The sequence below is a fragment of the Sceloporus occidentalis genome, unplaced genomic scaffold (assembly GCF_023333645.1).
Source record: "Sceloporus occidentalis isolate IW3139 unplaced genomic scaffold, rSceOcc1.0.p SCAF_509, whole genome shotgun sequence".
Lineage (NCBI taxonomy): Eukaryota > Metazoa > Chordata > Lepidosauria > Squamata > Phrynosomatidae > Sceloporus > Sceloporus occidentalis.
Window position 1 is genome coordinate 33,524 of NW_028317489.1, and position 20,837 is coordinate 54,360.

Sequence of the window (20,837 nt, forward strand, 5' to 3'; positions counted from 1 at the left end):
GTTCACCTGCTTTTCCCACAGCTTTTCAGATGATTTTTTCTCTTTTATTTTTCAGTGGAGTGGGAGGAGGCCGAGCAGAGGCCGGGGAGACATTGGAGAGGAGGCGAAGCAGAGGCAGGGGGGACATTGGGAAGGAGGCCGAGCAGAGGCCGGGGAGACATGGGAGAGGAGGCCGAGCAGAGGCCGGGGAGACATTGGAGAGGAGTCAGAGGAAAGGTGTGGATGATCCCGCTAGACGGAACACAAAGGCAGACGAGCAAACATTTTACCCAGAATCCTCGGCTCTCAGATACTAGAAAAACAAAACGTACTTTCCATTCCATGGAAATGGTTACCAGAGAAACCGCGACAACAAAACCTCACTCAGCGCTCCCTCTTTGTTTGCCTCTCCATTCATTTCCACGTCCTTCATTATAAAAGCCGAAAACAGAACATATTGGGGTTTATGTCAAGGTTCAGAGGAAAATGCAGACAGAAACCTTTTAAGGCCAGATTCACAATTAAAAGATTTTATATAGACAAGAAATCAGAGCCGAGTCGATTAATAAATGGCATAAATATTCCACTTTTTCATGGAATTAAATGTATTAGGAAATTACGGCTTGGGGCATGTGGATATATCGTGACATTGATACATTGCCCGATGTATCTGGATATTTGTACACAGGTTCTTGCACTTTTTCCAGCCCCAGAGTAGCACTGATGCCAGTGAAAGAGTTAATTCAGACGAGGACTCTTTTGGTGTAATTTTCTGCTATTAAGTCAGTTTGTGTTGGGAGTCACAATGAGCACTAAACACAGAGCCTTGATCGCGGCAAATTACAGACACAAAGACACGTCCACGAGGGTCTCATTACCACTATTTATCCACTTAACTCTTTATTGCATTACAACTGGTTCACATGGATCTTTGGCCTTATGTGGGGCATTTACCCTCCGCATGGGATCGCTGTGCCAAATATTCCCCTTTTATTCCAAAATCTTATCTTTCAACATATCACAATCCTTCAAAGGTCTTTTAGAGAAGACCTTTCATTCAATGCGCTCCACGGATCTTATCATAGCGGCAAAAAAGACCTGGGTTTAACAATTTCATGCTTTAAAGAAAAAGCACCTTTTGTTAAGGCATTAAGACCACATGATTCCCGAGGGCCACATGTCGGGGTGATTGACTGTAATACGCCTAAAACATACAAAATTAAGACCGGAAACAAACAAGAAAAAAATCTGCCCCTTCTCATTTACTCATGTGCCCAATTGCCCATCGGCCACCACTAGGTTCCCCAATCCCATTTATCGGCTCCTGTGCCAAATACCCCGAGCGTTCCCAACACTAGCGCTGGATTCCCCAGACCAGTCCCAATTCCTCACTGGATTATTACTGGCTGAACATATTACCTGGCGGTAAATGAATAATGAATAGTGTATATATAATAAATATATTAATCATAAGAGTAAATAAAATAAATTACTTAATAATAGTATGTTCTGTATAATATATTTCTAATAATATATAATCTTTAAAAGTGTCTCACTTACTAAAGTGTTTCAGGAGCCGGGGGCTTATTCCACTCCATACAACGCAGACGGCGGAGCAGAACCGGACGAGGCCACCGTGAGCCGCGTGGAGCCGCGTTCTTTCTCGGGATCTTTCTCCTCTGTATGATTCACTGAATCCTAACATTTTGGTTCAATATTTCTATCGTCATGCAGACTCCTAGATCTGGTAGACAAGAATGTCGGGAGGTTTTTAATTTATTTTAAAACATTGCGCCATTTGTATAAAAGCCACTGATATATGTATATATAATGTATGTGACGCTGTAACGTGTAGGGGGGCGCTACGCCCCGGGTACCGTTCATCATGGGGGGTCCTGACGGCCGCCTAACGCGGGCCTGCAGCCCACTGCTGTGGGGCCCGCGAATTGTATGAGGAAAATAATTTTTCCCGCGCAGGGGGAGCAGGGGCCTGGGCGGGGAAAGAGTTTCCTCATACAGAAAAAGGTGGCACGAGCGCTACAGCAGCGGGCTGCGGGCTCGCGTGAGGCGGCCCCCGGAGGCCCGGACCAGAGAAAATCAGCAAGCGAGGTGAGGGGGTGCGGGAGAGTGATGGGTGAATGAATGTTAGTGGGTGAATGAATTACGTTAATAAATTAGTAGTAAGTTAGTGTTTAGGGGCAGAGGTGGCACAGTCAGACTGTTTCAGGGAAAAAGTTGGCACGGGCGGTCTATTTCAGTGGCAGCCGTGGCACGGGCAGACTATTTCAGGGGCAGCCGTGGCACGGGCAGGCTATTTCAGGGGCAGCCGTGGCATGGGTAGGTTGCTAGATGGGCAGCCGTGGCAGGGGCAGGCAGTTTTAGGGGCAATGTCTGGCTTAGTGTATAATAATAGGGGTTATGCTGCACTATCGTCAATGTCTGGGTTAGTGTATAGTAGTGGGAATTACGCTGCACCGTATCTGTTCAGTAAATGTTTTTTATTTAAACTTATTTAATTTATTTATGAGATTTCTATTTTTTCCAGTTGACATACAGATGAAAACATTCATTTTTTTGTGTGGTGACAGATGGGTCCTTTGCAGTTCAAAAAAGCCAATTTACGGGGATAATATTCATACTGTATCGGGTTTTATGCTTAGTACAGGGGTAAGTGCAGGGGGTAGTATGGTGCTTTTGAGACTAACAACTCCAGGATGTTTTGGATAAGCTCTTCTCTGTCCAGTACTGAAGCTCCAGAAGAAGCTTGGTGGCACAAATGACCGTATTGGAGATTTAACTCTTTTTAGTTGCTCCTTCAGCCTTTCACAACAAACATGACTAGCCCTAAAATATACCTGAGCAAGTAGGCTGAGTCTGAGCGGCTGTGATCCGTGAACCAAAGCAAGTTGACTCTCTTAGATTTAAATGAACAACATGATGAACGTGGAGGTGCCCAACGCAAGGGGCTTTTGGAGTCAGGATTAAAAGACAATCTGAAGGAGGTTTTGGAATGAGGGGCAATTTTCATGGGGCACCAGGAAGCTTAAGGCTTTCTCACAAACCAACACAGACTTCAGAGATGCCATGTTCCAGCCTGTCATATGTAAGAAGGAGGGGACGAAACCCAATTAGAATTACACATTATTGAGAACCGGCACCAAAATTCCCTTCCCTTGCGCTAATGATCTTTCTTATTCCCAGTGATTCATTCACCTCTTATTTATGGACAGAGTGGCGTCAGTTCCAGAGAAGGAACGGTTTGTATCTGCAGGTCGTAACCTTTCCTGGGCCAGCAAAGAGAGTTTAGAGACAGTTCCTTTTTAGATGGTGAGAAAAAGAAGAGTCCCCTGATGTCCTGTGACTATGGGTTTTTCTATGTTGGCCTAATAAATGTCATGGCCTAAGACTCCAGGTTTAAAGACCTGAAGAGATTTCCAGCAACTTTTTGTTTTGTTTTATCAGCTGTTTTATAAAGTAATTCTAGATGGAAAGGTCAGGTTTTAATCTGTAAAATGGTTTTGGAGTTACTTTCGCATCCATGATCCTCCTGTGTAAAGTATTGAGAAACTCGGCAAAGGCCGATGGCCGCCCCACTCCTAACAGTTTAACTACTAGGTGAGGATGCCAAAAGGATTAAAAGTATTCAAACTCACAAGGACTGAGCAAACTGAAATGAGACAACATGTTTCTGGAGTCTGGGACCGATGTGCCAGGAAATGTGAACGAGACAATTAAAAAAAACAATGGACTCAGTTTAAAAAAAAAAAAAGATAAATATAGCTTTTTATTAACACATTTTTTGCACCGACAAAAGGGACTCTGCCCACACGTTTTCATATAACACAGCAAAAGCTCCGATCACACTTTCACGTCACTTTGAGGCACGAAGCAAAGACAAAAGTTCTAGTTTCAGGTTTTTGCAGGTGGTTAAGGTTAATAGTCGAGTAGCGGGGCCTCTGATCACCAACACAGTACAATGGACGGGCTACGAACTCGTTAGCGATAAATAGCAAACATATATAAAAACTGAACATCATTTGGGAAATACACCATGACAAAAAATGCCTTTGATCCAACCAAGGGTCTTCTTAGCTTTGAACACCGGCACCAAGCCATCCCAGCAAATGAGAGTCTATAGGCGGTTTCTTATTGCCTGGCAGGTATTATATTAATTAAAACATTTAACCATAATGCAAAAGAAATGCTTGCTACAGAGCTAAGATCTCTATGAAACGCTGTCAACATTATTTTAGGTTCAAACAAAATGTCAATGAGATTTTTGCACAGTAATAAAGCACAATACTCTGTCCCAACCAGCATGGGGTATATTCAAGTATAAGCAGCTTCTAAAAAGTTTTGTAAAAAAAGTCACTCATACTGCCTGGTTTTGGTCAATTTTTTTCCAACATAAATTTGAACTGGGATCTAACCTAAAGAAAAACCGTTTATACTCAAGAAGCTGCTATCATATTTGACTTTTGTGCTGTAAAGTTGGTTCCGTGTCCTTAAAAGATTAGTCTGCGTCCTACAATTAGGTGAAACGTTTGTGGCCCGACAAAGCTTCCATTCATGGTTCTGAATAAGAACAGCTTCTTGGGCTCCTTCTTTCGCTATTTGGGTACACATGTTAGTCTATTTTGATAAATCTTAATCCCAAGGTATATTTACAGCCAAAAGACTTAAAGAAATAGGAGATCACCAGGCATTGCGTGTACATAGGATGCGGCCAAGTGGTATCCGAGAGGCATTAATGTTCATGTAAACAGAATATCATGAAAATCTTCTGGATACTTGGCGGTAATAAACTATGCAGAATTTGTGGACATTGTAAGAGCATTAATAGCAGACTTTTCCTATATTACATGCGTGGTACAGAGAAGCATTTGATTTTTGTTAATTTAGTTTAAAGTTTAATTACTTATTCTGAAGGTCCCGGTAACAGTAATGTATCGTGGGATTGAGTATCGTTAGTAGTTTGAGGATTCTGTGAATTATTGTATGTAATGAGGATATCATCTCTGATACATTTTTTTGGACCGGACTGTCAGAACCCTGAGTGCTCTCTTATATCCGGTCTGCATCTGGCTTGAATTATTGTCTTTTTTGCATGGAATGATGCCCTAATATTCAGTGTTTTCTATTTCCACACTACTTATGTCCACATCCTACCAGCGATGCACCACGAATGCAGGCCGCTTAGTGTGCGGATTCGCGCATGTGTCACTCAAGCTGAGTTATTGGGATTAAAAACAAGTTGCATATGAATATTACTTTAAAAGCAGGCTTTTCTTCAGATTCCAGCTGTGAAAATCTGCAATAATTCTAAAATTGTTACATCTGAAAAATACCCATATTTCACAATGGCAGTTGACAGCTACTGTAGAAAGAAGTTTGGTTATTGAAATTGATTTGTGCTCCGTGCAATCCAGGGCCTAATGCAATGATCAGTTTATCTGCAGAAAATGGTGATTTGCGATTACTTTTAACAAGTTATCTGGGACCGTCCAAAATACCATTGGATGTGCTATTTTTCATTGTGCTTTTACCACTAGGCAATATACATAACTAAATATCTCCCAAACTAATGCCTTGTAGACCCAAAGATAATGGATACATGAATGAAGATGTCATTTATGGAGGACATGATATCTCACAACTTGTACAGATGTTGTGGTGGTGGTGACGTTTCTTTCAGAAAAGATCTCCATTTAATGTACGTGACACGTCACCACATTTGTGCAAAACCACAATGAGATTCATCACAGATGCTACAAAAAGACTAATTTTGTGGAGCGATGTTAAGAACAGTTGCCATCATGCGTGTAATGATATGATTCGTGTCCTTCCTCTTGTACAAACTCTTCTCTTTTCTCCCAGCCATTGGGCCATCCACTGTTAACGTGTGTGGTGGCACCGTACGACTTTGTGGTTCCATAATTAATGCAATTTTGACTAATATCGCCTGTTTCTTCAGCGAGTTCATCCTCATCGATGAAGCCGCACTTCTCGTCACTGGTTTGTTCAGGGTCTGCCCATGGTTGCTTCTCACCAGACGCAAATAGCCCATAGAATATAACACCTCCGTAGTGGACCAGAGCTGCGATCAGGAAGACGTACTGCCATTCTTCACGCGTCTGTCAGATAACAAAGACAGTAAACCAGAATGTAAGATCCCAATTAAACAGTATCACAATTTCATCATTTGATTTGTACGGTATCATGATCTCATTATTTGATCTAAACAGTATCATATCATCATTCGATCTAAACGGTAACATGATATAATTGTTCAATGTAAATAGTGTCATGATATCCTTGTTCAATATAAACGCTAGGATAGTTTGATATAAACAGTATCGTTCCATCATTGTTGTGTATGAACGAGTTGCACTTGTTATTCCCGCAGTCTCGGGAGGGCAATAAGGTAAAGTATGTGAGATTAGGATACGGAGCACAAAGGTTGGCATGTAAAGTACAAGTTGTCATTGAAGTTGTCACAATGTGTTTGGACGTGACCCCAGATATATATATGAAATAAACATACTTTGTTTTTTGTCATCGCACCAACAATAAGAGGACAAACCATCCCTGACAAGGTGCCAACACCATTGGAGATTCCCATCAAGATACTGGCATAGCGGGGCGCTATGTCAAGGTGATTGACATTGAACCCTGAAACAGAAGCAAAGCTATGAATGAAATGTAGGTAGTCTTTTGTGAAATTCAACATATTACTGGGGTATGTGAACCCAACATATTTACAAATGGTCGACCCATAGAAATTCTATATTTGAAATAAGTTAAACATTGCATGATTACCAGAAATGGCAAATCCACTGAATCCCACAGCAAGGACCAGGAATGATATGGCAACTCCCCTGCTGTGGGAATAGCCGACAACCAGGAGCAGCGTGGCCTCCATGCCGAAACCTGTAAACATATAAGGAAAGCACCATGGTCACCGACTCCTTCCTCAACAATTCTTATTACAATTTCACTCTACACAAACGGAAGAGTATATTGCCAACCATCACCCAGTGGGAAAGAGCTCCGGAGGTTATAAAACACGACTACGAATTAGGTAAACATTTTATTACAGCCCTAAGAGATTTTTTTTCCAAATGGCAATTTCTTGTGTAATGTGCCTGCCAGCTGTGCAGGAAGGCAGTGCACGCTGCCCACTTCTACGCTAATAAATAAATCTCTGCTCACTTAAGAAATTTACTTTTTTGTCAAAAGCTCTTACTACCATACTACCGTAACCATGCTACTTTATTATACTACTGTAACCATACTACTATACTATACTACTGTAACCATACTACTATACTACCTTAACCATACTACTATACTACTGTAACCATACTACTATACTATACTACCGTAACCATACTACTATACTATACTACCTTAACCATACTACTATACTATACTATACTACTGTAACCATACTACTATACTATACTACCTTAACCATACTACTATACTACCGTAACCATACTACTATACTACCTTAACCATACTACTATACTACTGTAACCATACTACTATACTATACTACCTTAACCATACTACTATACTACTGTAACCATACTACTATACTACCTTAACCATACTACCATACTATACTACCGTTGAAACTCTGGTTCTCCGCGTCAACACCTAAATCCTCCCCTACAACTGCAGAAGAGCTAGCCACTCTTCTTTCTTCCTCTCACCGAACAACCTATCCAGTCGAGTCCATCACATCTCGCAAAATCTCTCTCCCCATCCCTTGATCCATCACTTAACCACCTATCATCTGGAACTGTAATAACCTTCAAGCGCTAATCACACCCATTCTAAAAAATCCTTCCTTAAATCCCATCTGTCTGACTAACTGCTGCCCGTAGACCCATGTGGTCTTAAGCCACCCAGGAACAGGTTTTACATTTTAAACAACTGAAACACAGTCACACGGTGTGCAAGCTCAGCAGAATGCCTGTTCTTGTCACTAATATTTATCAATAAAGAATAATATATCATAAGATATAGAGACAATAACAAAAACTTTTGTGTTGTCCACATTTTTGAGGCTTGGCTGTTAGTGTAAAATAAGCAACTAAAACCCACTGTGTCCAAGCAGTAAAATGCCTAAAATGCCATAATGGCTTGTAAAGGCTGCTATACATGGTAACGAATAACAACTACTGAAATTTCTGCGCATTTGCACTTCGTCATCGGAGATTTGTACGAACGTATGAAACAGGCAATTTTGATTTGTAAGAATCTGAATGCGCAAGTTTGCCGCTGAGTCCTTCAGTCAAGACAAGACGTGGCTCCTAGGCTTAATTCCTTCACTGCCTGCGTTACAAACCACCTGCCTCATCCCTCCTGTCAATTATACAGTTGTGATGGATCTTCTCTTCATTGTCGCTTAGGTTTAAGTGACCATTTGCTACTTTTAGGTATCTGAACCCAGTTAGTGGCCTCCAAGGGTCAGGGAACAGGTCTCAGCCGCTGCACGACTGATAATCGTTTCAAGGGAGCTGGAGTGCAGGCCGTCGGGACCATGTTCCGCTGTGTATGGAACATCAGTTCACAGAAGCTAACATCAATAAATATCTCATTATTAATTTGGTGATAATAAGGAATCATATCATGAAGGAGAACACCAATATTTATCCCATCACCTAATTCCAAGCATCACATGTTAGTGAATACAGTCAAGAGAGAAGATCTTGGGCGACTATCTGCTTTTACTCTGATATCCAATAAGAACATTAATGTCAGGTACAAGAAAGGGTTAAGTTATTAAAAGAATTTCATTATATCATATTCAATCTCTGATCATTAGAAGGAGTGACAGAAAATGCAGAATTACTTGCGAGGAACAAATCAGCATCTTACTCACCACCGCAGTTCATGATTTTACGCACAGTTGTTGTGGACAGAATCTGTTTACTGCGCAGAAAATCCGCAATTTGCCCTCCAATGGGAACAATAATTGTCATGACCAGGTGGGGAACGGCAGACAACATCCCTACCTATTGATGACAAAGTAATGAAAGCAGATTAATTGTGGGTTTCAGGAAGAAAGCAAAACAGTGAAAACTTGAGACTCCACCAGTGACATATCCAGTTAACTGGAATTCTTTTCATTACCTTACTGATCTCAAACCCGAAGACCTCCTCAAAGTACGCCGGTTGGCTGATAAGCAGCAGGTAAAAGGTCCAGCTCCGGCAGAAATTTGCCACAATAATTGCATAGACGGGCATTGAGGTAAAGAACCTTCTCCACGGAGTCTTGAATTTCTGGAAGAATAAAGTTCAGCAGTGGGGGGGGTTTCTGAAATTTGGATTATTACTTAAAAGAATCTAGAACCCTGTCTACTTATTTTTACAATTGAGAAACTCATAATAAATTTTATATTTTAAAGTCAAGCTCAAAGAACCAGAATAGTTTATCTACTTAGTGGAGTTTCCTAGGGTTTTTTGGACCGAGAAATGGGGAAAGACTGAGCGCAGAGGCCAGCTTAATTAATTAAATCATTTCACTCTTCACATTGGAATGAAATATTAATGTGTATTTTTCAATTTGCCATAAATCATGAGTTTATTTTTAGCTCTTCATAATGATAATAACAATTACTGCCCACATACTCTGTAAGAAGAATGGTTCTAGAACATACAGTTCACGTACATAACATACAGGAACATATGGAAATGGAAGCATTCAATGTATGCCGCCCGGAAAATCCATATATATTCCATAGAACCATCTGAAGCAAACGTCTTGTACGCCTGTCAAAATCATCAAGGTTATTTCCAAAAATAACAAGAAAACTCGATAAACAAATCTATGTTTTCTATGATGCTGATGAAGGGAAGAAGCCCCAACGTGATTAACTCACATCACAGAATGAGGGTCATGTGCTAATAACGAATCTCACGCAGAACAGTCCTTACCTCCAGAGCACCCATGAGGTTAGCACTCTCACCGATGCTTTCCTCTATGTACGTGCGTTCTTCATCTGAAATGGTCGGGTGCTTTGCTGGACTTTCATAGGATACCAGAATCCAGAAGAAGTACCATACTATACCAAAGCTGCCTACATTAAATATGTAATAAAATGCTTTATTACAGATCTGCAGAGATACAGTTCAGTTGTTATTCCCCTTAAGGACAATGGGCGGTCCCTAAACCCAATGAAAACAATGCATTTTGTCATTAAGGGGTTAATACATATCATCCTCTTACTATGTAGCCAAAATAATGGAACAACACACAATGTATCTCACGTTTACATCACTTATCTCTTTTTCTTTGAGTGCCTTTTTTGTATGGACTGACTGGGTGACACGCAGTAGAGTGAATAATGCCCCAGGTAATGCCCCACACTGACAACCTCCTCCATCCTCCAGTCAATGAGCACATGATATTAATTCACAGGGTGTTTTGTATTCCGTCAGTCACAGAAATGCACACTTTGTTATATACCTGCTGTGTTGTATGTATGTATATATGTGAGGAAACGACTTACCATAAACATAAAACACGGAGGACCAGCCTGTGTATTGCACTAAAATCCCAGCGAGGGGCATAGCGATCACAGCGCCCGCGTAGGAACCTGGAACCAGATAGCGGCGTTAATGTCACCACAACTGTTTGCAGTTAAGTGAATTTATAGAAAATGAAGAGATATTTACCACAAAACGAGGTGGTCACCAGCCTGCTCCTTTCTAACGGGGGAGCCCACTTGCTCCATATGCCGTGGCACGCAGGATATGTGACTCCCTGAAATAATTCCACACGCACAGAAAATTAAGCAACATCACAGTAAAACCCTTAGGACTCAACAGCCCGTAGGGTTAGATGTTAGGGTATTACTAAAACAGGAGGGTATTTTCATCAACTCAGCTGAAACATTTTGGAGTGGGATTAAAACACACGCATGCATGCTTACCGTGTCTGGTAGACACGCGATGGAGGCTGCTATTCTACTATTATGAGGCTACATGGAATTATGTGTCCCCGCTGAACGTCTGCTTCCCACAGTCGGGCAGCTCACACTGGGAATGCAGACTGGCCTCAAGGGCAATTTCTCCCCTGCCCAGCTGGCCCCTGATAGTCTGACCACCTATCTGCGATGGCTACTAATAAATGGGACCACCAGATTCAAACATATAAAGGAATCTGCACTAATATTATACATTTGGATCTTGAGTTGTGATATTTGAGCTGACTTTGGAGCTATAACTTGCCACAAGCTGTTCCCTTCACTTGGGCAGATGTTTGGGCTGCACCATTATAAATTACCCCAAAGTTTTTAGCAAATATGGGAAGATTGTTATTGTAAGGTATCTATTTTTAAATGTCCTTGTACCAATTTGGCCCTCTGAAACTACTTCCCATGAAAACAAGAAGTGAAGTATCTGTCCCCAAGTATTTCAGTCTCTATCCAACTCTTCAATGACGGATTTGCATGTAGTCATGTTCCCTTTTTGATTCATTTTGATAAATTTCTAGAATAGTCTAGTTGTCATTGTCTGTATTCCTAGTCTGTGTCTAAAGAACCTGTTATCTCCTATCTTCAAACTGCTCTCCTAATCTGTCAACGACCCGCGTATCACCCCCGACAAACGCAATGCGTCGGTTGATGCCTTGTGTGATTTTGAGTGACTGGTGGACTATGTTTTAGAAACACCATCTTTTATGAAATTGTATTAGTCTGAATACCTTTAGGACATGTGGCAATCCCTAAACTATAGATTAATCAATACAATACATTTAATTTTGTATTCACATTTTCTAAGCGCAGCTTCTGGGGCATGAAAGTGAGGGTCTCCCAGCTGGCTGCGTGTTACAGGTTAGGGTTGCGGGCTGCAGACCTATGTATGTTTTTCCCAAGTCTGTTCGTACCTCCACAAGACCTTGCAGAATCCTGACAAAGATGACGAATCCATAGTGGACGCGTGCAGCTGACGGTATGAGCATGTTCAGAGTGGACGTGAGAAGAATAGCTGCGCCGAACACCCTACAACCAAGAAACATTTTCATTTTCTTAACGTCACGCTTCATACACGATGTGCGTTTCCTAACTGGTTTTTATAACCTCAAAGTCTATTAATGAAGCAAATAACAGCATCTCAACATTTTTGAGGTTTCATTAAGACCGGTTTGTGTCTACGTAACAAAATCTTGGACCTTGTAACTATATATATATATATATATATATATATGTTGCACAAAAGATAATGGATACATTTTAATATGTTAAATGCATGTTGTGGAAATGCAGAGGTGTTTGGACAGACGCGTTCTTCTATGCATTCATATAAATACGGATCCACGAGAAGGGTTTATATGGTAATATTCAGGGAATATTCATCAGGTCAAAGCGGGAGGATTAGAGGACAAACTTTGTTTTAAGGCTCTGGAGTGTGCGGCTTTGTGTTTCATTATTCAGAATGAAGACGTGTGTCTGGGGATGGGTTTATCTAACATCCCGTGACCCGGCATCTCCCTTTCATCAGACTCATTTTATCCAGGAACATTAATTTGCAAAAAACAGATCTTCAGCCTCCAATCTAATAAAAAAAGTGCATTTGTTCATTATTGAAGGACATCTGAGGCCTCCTCATATTGAACACGATCCCTTGGTGATTCATTAAATTGTGGAAATGTCTATATTACTAGAAAGAGACAATGTATGCAGAGAGGAGCATATGGCAGAGAGCAGTCTGCTTGTCTGTCTCTAGACACGCGTCGAGACCCTTTCTCTGCCTGTCATGGAAACTCAAAGCAATCGCTTTCATGGTCACTACAGCTGAAGAGAGGCCTATTCACGGGATGTTTATTGATCAAGGAGTGAACGTGGCTTTCATTTATTTCCACACAGCACTAAATTCATTGGAAAATCCCCCCTCGGAGGAGGTTTTTATTAAGTAGATGAAGGAAAGCGCTTCTGGTGATTTACATTCAGAAAGAATGTTTTATTTACTCGGTTTAATTCTGCACAGAACCCCTGAACTAAGCGCAGAGATTCATCGGAACACAACAGCAATATGTTTAATGCTCGCTGTCCTTTTGTTTTCAGGAACGTGGACACAGAGAAAAAACCTAAACCACTTCTTTCCGCCATGTTAGAAAATATATAAAAAGCCAGGGGTCCCGTCACAGTTTATCTAGTCCTAGAAGAAACGTGAGAAGCGTCTGCGCTTCTGGCAGGGAAGACGAGTCTGATGGCCCCAAACATTCAAGGTTTTTTGTAAAATGCACCCAGGGAAGAGATGTTTATATGTATATATATATATATATATATATCCTTCTGTTCCCAAGACCTGGTAGACGATTGTCAATGAAATGGGGCATTTATCTGGCAGGAGGGGCTTCTGGGGGCTATATGGCCTCCTGAGGCTCATTACCAGCCGCCCCGGTGCCAACAGCGAGCACGTATATACAGGGTGTATTGACAGGTGCGTGACCGGTACATCTGTGTCCCGCATAATTTCATTTGTTCTAGCTTCTTATTCTGTGCTGTGGATATTCGTGATACGTCCACCCCCTGTGACAGCCAGACATTCCTGCGGCTTATTATCAGCTGATTTAATTTATGGAATAAACACGTATTAGTAATTATAGTATTTACATAATTATCTTGTTAAATATATTTCCCAGAGTCCCTAACAAAGAGGCCAAATATCTGCATTTATTTGCATTTGGATCTGAGAAAAATTCCAGAAATTTGGGGATTATGTTGTTTTTGAGAAATTTTGTGTTAATTTCACAATCAATTACAATCAATTTGCTAATTTTTTAGTTTGCACTCTTGGAAATCAGTTTTTCAGACGAACAATTGGGGTTTATTCTGTAAATAATCATGTTTAAATGATTTTAGATTAATGGAGAAATAAGTGAGTTTTTTTGCATGTGCTACAAATTCAGAAAAAAACCCAGATAAATCAAACAGTCATTCTTTATTCCATATCGGGCATAATATTAGCCCACAACATCTGGGATTTTTTACTATTAGAAAAAGATCTGATGTTTTTAATAAGTTTATAATAATGTGTCAATTCTGTGACAATATTGTAGGTTTAGATGTTTTTATTATGAGTGAATAATAAATATAAATGAGTAATGTACCTAGAATTAATAGCTCTTAACTATTAACACTGTACATGCTGGATGGGCCAAATGGTTCTCATCTGCGCTTACATTCAATTTTCTATGTAACACTAAATATACCCAGGAAGCCCATTCATGGCTCACATGATTTCATGTCGTTATTAAGAGGGGATCTCCAAGGAAATGGATGAAATTTACAAGAACTGAATAAGCAAGACCCCTGGAATCTTTGTGCATAAATGTTTCTTTTCCCGAATATAAGTAAATTTGTTGGATTTCTTATTCATGCTCCGTGGGTGGGAAAACAGCCCTCTATTAGAAAAAGGGTTAATTCATTGCATCCCATGTTAAGTGACACTCTCATTGAGTCTTTCCAAACAGAGTGTTACTGCTGTGCCCTTGGGGCTGATCGGGGCCCCTAATGTTCTGTGGCTCTTTGGCAGACGCGACAACCTCAGCCCACCTCTGTTTATTAAAAATCTAATCTTTCTAGAACATGAACAGTAAATATGACCCATATATATATATATATATATATATATATACACACACACACATATATATATATATATATGTGCGCATCTAATATTATATATAATAAAATTATAGTTCATTGTCTGCGGCTGGTTAGTTGTGTTTCATATTAGACGCTAGTGACTGATTTACTCATTACAATGAACGGTAAGTTTAGTAATCAGCAGACGGCTCTTTCCGAATCTCTGTACGTTGGCCCCTGTGTGAGCTCCGCCAATTTCAGAGTCTCATTATCTCAAAGCAATAATGGCGGTGAAACAGGGGTTAAAAACATTGATCCCTACACAATGGTATTTTATGAGTCTCTTGACCAAAATAATATATTAACGCAGTCAACATCTGAATACACAAGAACTAATATTTCATATTCACTATGGCTGAATATTAAAAATACAAGAAGAGCAGGTGGGGGCTAAGGGGTTAAAAGCCTAAATCCCTTCCCTGCTTTGGTTCAGGTCCCTGTTAATTAATACATCATGGAGTCTGTCTATCAAGATGTTTGGAAAGGAATATGCGAACCCCCCATATATCCTCATCCTCTGTAATAAGTCGCCTGAGTGAGATAACTCCGTATCTGACAGGAAATTGATACGTCTTTGGGTGTTGAGCTCGTCCTTTATTATCTCTGCTATCAGACAGACGCTTCCGCTACACAAAGTGGCCGCGTCTCAGACCCCTTATCTTCCTTGTACTCGGTGAATAGAGAGCTGAAGGGATCACAGAGCGTAATCCGTCCTCAAATCCTCAGTGGATTTAATTAACAGGTGGAATGACACCCGGTGCGCCTGAAATATTGCCAAACGCCATAGAAACGCCACCATCTGGAGCTGTTTTCTTAAAGAAACATTCTCCAGGTCTTCTTAAGACTCCAGAATCTCACCTAATACAAAGATGTCAGGGTCTCAGCACCCTCAGCCGCACACCCTACTTCACGACTAAATGCGCAGATTAATGCCAATCCTCACAATCGACACAAATTGGCCCTGAGCAATGATTTATTTGTCAACGTCGCATTTATGTCTCATACTATGCCGAGGAGCCAGTTTACCGGCGTTTATTAACGTGCACCATACCTGTTGGCCGCTAATCTGGATGAAATGTATCCACCTGGGATTTGGGTCACTATATACCCCCAAAAGAAGGAGCCGTGGATCATTCCAACAATCTCTGGGTCCCAATTAAATTTTGCTTTCTGCAAGAAAAAAAATGAAAGGTTTAAAAAAACTTCAAATAATAAGGTCTTGTATTTCACGTAAAAAATGTTTGTAAAATTATATGTAAAATTCATATCGATTTTTCTCGTCCATCCAAGATGGCCGACTTCACATGAGGAGAAAACCGTAAAACAAAATGGACGGCCTGAGAGATGTTTTGGCCCAAATGCGATCTAAAAAACTGAATTTAATGAGGAATATATGAATATGTGATCTGAATAACAGTTTTTGTTGGATGTTTGGCATCGGCGTGTAATGCATGGCGGCTGGTAATTAAATAAGAGCCGTATGTGTCAAACGAGACGGATTTTAATTGACGTGTTTCTGCTTCTAATACATAAATATTGATAAGCAGTCGACAGCAGATGGATCCTCCATGTTACTCGGAGGGCTGATGGAAGAAACTTACTCACCTCTTTGATTATTTTTCCACCATGATGAGTGGTGCTATTATTCACCATATCCACTATCGCCACTCCCAGATTACAGCGAATCCCAAAAGATATACAGAACCCAAGCCCACTCATGATGGCGATGATATATCTCCGTGGGAGCCCAAAGCAAGTGCAGTCGCATAAAGGCTTCTTCTTGGCGGCCACTTCCAGGGGTTTTCCATCTTCCGTTAGCTCAATATTTTCCCCAGCCTTTGGCTTTTTCTCTAAAACCCTTAAAAAATATAACCCTTCTATGTTACATATATTGCAAATGATTCTTCTACAAATAGATTATAAAAGAAATAAAATACATTTTAAATAAATAAAAAAAATTATCTAATAATAAAAACTATGCATTTTCAGATTCTTCCCAAAGTGCTAAAATGAATTGTAAAAAGTATCATCACTGAAAATGATATCAAAGCATCAGAAATGAATTTCTTATGGCAAAAATTAGAAACCCTTTTCAACAACATGTGAAGCTTTCTTTCATGTCAATTAGATAAATTATTAATTCCTAAATATTACACTGAATGATTCTGATGTGGCTGCAGATCCTCTGGGGACATAAGAAAACATTCAGAAAATATTTGATATTTATATTTCATTTCATCAAAATTCTGCATTATTTGCCCAGGTCACAAATGGCTGATAATGAATGGATGTTGGTAGAAGTAATAGAAATTCTAGATTCTGTAAAGAAAACACATTTGGCGATGATTGCATTAAAATTATATCAGATTTTGAAGTTTGGGTTTTTTTAAAATAAAATAATTGTTCATTTGTTGTGTCACATTCTACAAAAATAACCCTGAAGGGCACGAGGCTGTATTAAACTTCTCTAAAAACAACTAGAATCCAGAAGATTTTACATGTTTTATCCTGGTGTTTAACTAATTCAAGACTGAGCAGACCAGGTTTGACATTTTTATTGCTCTTTTGAGGCAAAATATTTAACATTAACTGTTAAATATGTTAAAATATTACTAGAAAAGTTATTTTATATTATTAACCTTGCAACAAATTACTAAATATCTCCACCTTTTAGGTAAAAAAGATGTTTTTGCTAAAGATTCTTGTTTTGATTTAAATGTTTTATAAAATGATTTTAAAAAATGTATATGTGGTTTAAATAAGTTAGTAAATAAGACATAACAGAGCTGGGAAGTCAGTGTATGTAGAATTGATATAATTTGTCATATAGCATGTGTAGTTTAATGTATGTGTTAGGATTAAAAATACTTTACATTAAAAATGGATTTCCTTTGAATGGAGGAGGCTCATTCTTCACACATAAATTATTCATTATTTTAGAATCTTTAGGGAGAAGCCTCCGTGTCTGTCCAAAATAAACACATTCTATTTAAATATATATATATATATATATATATGTGTGTGTGTATATTTATATGTGTATTAGACGTTTCTATTACTATCTGGATCTGTATTGGAGATCAGACCATTCGTTCAGTTTCATCCGTATTGTTGTAGATATAGGTAGATACAGTGTGAAATATGACTAGAATGGTGTTTATGAAGATATATTTTATAGTATTTATAATGGTATATATAAAAATATAGATAATGGTATTTATAATGGTGTATATAAAAGTATATGTGATGATATTTGTAATGGTATATAAAGGTATATGTAATGGTATTTATAATGGTATATATGTAAAGGTCTATATAATAGTATTTATAACGATATATAAAGGTCTATATAATAGTATTTATAACGATATATAAAGGTCTATGTAATAGTATTTATGATGGTATATATTAGGTCTATGTAATAGTGTTTATAACGGTTTGTATAAGGTCTATGTAATAGTATTTATAATGGTATACATGTATAGGTCTATATAATAGTATTTATAACGATATATAAAGGTCTATGTAATAGTATTTATGATGGTATGTATTAGGTCTATGCAATAGTGTTTATAACGGTATGTATAAGGTCTATGTAATAGTATTTATAATGGTATACATGTAAAAGTCTATATAATTGTATTTATAACGATATATATAAGGTCTATGTAATAGTATTTATAATGGTATATATAAGGTCTATGTAATAATATTTATAATGGTATATATAAAGTCTATGTAATAGTACTTATTAAGGTATATATATAAGGTCTACGTAAGAGTATTTATAATGGTATATATATATATATATATATATATATATATATATATATATATATATATATATATATATATATACACTGAAGCAGGGGTTTTGATGATTGAAACAGCTGAGAATCCTTAAATAAAGCCCAGAAAATGTGACTTTTAAATCAAATAATCGCCTCAATTGAATAATCATATTTGGGCTGTGAAAGGCACGCGCATATAGTATAAAATATAAATTAATCCATACATTGATATCACTATTATTACTAGAATATGGTATATGTTAAATAACTCCATATATTTAGATCACTATTATTACTAGAATATAGTATATGTTGAATCACTTTATATGTTTATACTATATTACTATTATTACTAGAACATACTATATTAAATCAACATACTGATTGAACTATGTGATCAGCAGTAGATACCTGTACAGGTGACCCAAAGACTTCCCTGCCAGATCCTTCACCCTTTCCTTCCCAGGCTCCAGAACCCTTTGTTTTATTGAATCCATTTTTATTGCTTCAACGAATCTTAAGATTTCCTGGTTATAGAGAAGGATCTGCAGGATCGCGAATTCTCATTCTGAAGTAAGATCCCAGGATTTCAGTAAAAAGCACTAAAAGGCATCAGGACAGAAAGAATCCCAGGCGATGCTGCTCAAAGTGCTCCCTCCACCAGTGTCATGATCACCCACGCGTGTGCTCTGCTCCACTCCACAGACTGGGAGTTTTCAGGTCAGGGATGCTAAGATGTTGCAGATACTTCGTCTCACAGCAGACAGACAATCATGTCCAAGACAATAAGCCCCATCAAAGTATAGTTTGTAATCTCATGACATAAATGGGGCTTCTTCTCCCCAGATCCCAGCTTCTTGCTGGGACTTCCAGTTAATAAACCTGTGGATCAGTACCATGGACAGAGCTGTGCAGCTGGTTCAGTACCATGTACAGAACTCTGGAGCTTGATCAGTACCATGGACAGAGCTGTTGAGCAGGATCAGTACCGTGGACAGAACTCTGGAGCTGGATCAGTACCGTGGAATGGGCTCTGGAGCTGGTTCAGTACCATGGGCTGGGCTCTGGAGCTGGATCAGTACCGTGGAATGGGCTCTGGAGCTGGTTCAGTACCATAGGCTGGTCTCTGGAGCTGGTTCAGTACCATGGACAGGGCTCTGCACCTAGTTCTGCTCCATGGACAGGTCTAGCCCTGGGTGCAGCCTCCCTCCTCTCCTGCAACTTTCCAGGGGACTGGGCGATCCGCCCTCCATCCCTCCTCAGCCTCCTTATTGCTGATGCTATGGAAACCATAAGATGTCATGATTTCTGCGCAGATCCAGGACCGGTCCTGCCAGTCGCACTCACACTTACTTAGTCCTGAGGGTCGCACCCAATAATACGTGGAATAGGCAGTGGGTTCATTACTCTGCCAGCTTTGGGCTCCTTGGTCTCTGCCAAAGAAAATCCTTTTCTATAAACTGTGTTTTCACTGAGCCAAGGCCTCCTCTCTAGTCTATTTTTTACACAAAACACATTTATTTTATTGAGTTTTTAAATAAAATATCCAGAGATGTTTGGACCTTGGAGATGAGCTGTAGTGTCATGGCTGAGGTTTAAGTGGATCTCTTCACAATGAGGGGAACACAAGAAATGCCAGTAAGAAGCAGATTTACTTTCCATGATTTGGGGTCCTCTGGAGATCCACATCTAACCCCCCCAAATTAAAAAGATTTCTAAGCACAGGAACCAGAATCCGTCAAGCCCAAGTGAAGCAATGTCGCCCTCTAGCGGAGGAATTCAGTTTAACATCCCTTTAAACTGTTTAAAAGCCAAACGGTCCAAGTGCCAGTCAGATGTCACAAAAGCTATCATGCGTAACCTCTAACCTGTGTCTGAGACACAATAGATTTGGATCCTGGTATGTTGGAAAAACCCGCTTTAACCATTTGAGTCATAAAACACATGAAAGCATTAATTAACCCCTTCAAATGTTAGATCCCTTAAGCAGTTAAACGTTTATGCTAGAAGTAGTCAGTGTAATTTCTTAAGAGATACTTAGTTTAAAGAAAAGCTGAGATCAGTGGCAGCCTGTGGCAGAGCTAGCACTATATTTAATTTCATGTCCTGTAGTTCTCCTCCTCCACCTTAAAAACGATTTTTCCATGTCTACAGCTGATGAACAGCGTCATCTAGTGGTCAATTCGTATATAAACACTAAGCAGATACGTAATGTATAATAGATATACTGTGTATATATATATATATACATACACACACACACACACACACACACACACACACGAGTCTGAATCATTTTTCTGAAGCTTGAACAGAAATCTCAGGACTTATTTTTTATCATGCAATAAATCCCTAAATGGAGGACATTTTGCTGCAAATCTGAAGCTCTAATAAATCTCAG

General features: G+C 39.3%; 1 protein-coding gene across 1 annotated transcript; it reads right to left on the reverse strand.

The window, feature by feature from the left end:
• Positions 1 to 5,777: 5,777 nt before the first annotated feature.
• On the reverse strand, positions 5,778 to 18,933 carry LOC149271450 (vesicular glutamate transporter 2-like). The gene is made up of 12 exons (XM_089507408.1): positions 18,848 to 18,933; positions 16,251 to 16,503; positions 15,697 to 15,815; positions 11,882 to 11,996; positions 10,669 to 10,756; positions 10,503 to 10,589; positions 9,928 to 10,070; positions 9,124 to 9,273; positions 8,873 to 9,005; positions 6,799 to 6,909; positions 6,524 to 6,651; positions 5,778 to 6,113 (listed from the first exon to the last, which is right to left on the reverse strand). The coding sequence occupies exons 1-12, from the start codon at positions 18,931 to 18,933 to the stop codon at positions 5,778 to 5,780; spliced, it is 1,749 nt and encodes a 582-aa protein (XP_089363534.1).
• Positions 18,934 to 20,837: the final 1,904 nt, after the last annotated feature.

Excerpts from the sequence above, each read along its gene's own strand:
- LOC149271450 (XM_089507408.1), bottom strand. The coding sequence starts at position 18,933 with ATGGATTCAATAAAACAAAGGGTTCTGGAGCCTGGGAAGGAAAGGGTG. Across the intron at positions 15,816-16,250 it reads GTGGAAAAATAATCAAAGAG|AAAGCAAAATTTAATTGGGA; the intron begins GTGAGTAAGTTT and ends TTTTTCTTGCAG. Across the intron at positions 9,274-9,927 it reads ACCTCATGGGTGCTCTGGAG|AAATTCAAGACTCCGTGGAG; the intron begins GTAAGGACTGTT and ends TTATTCTTCCAG.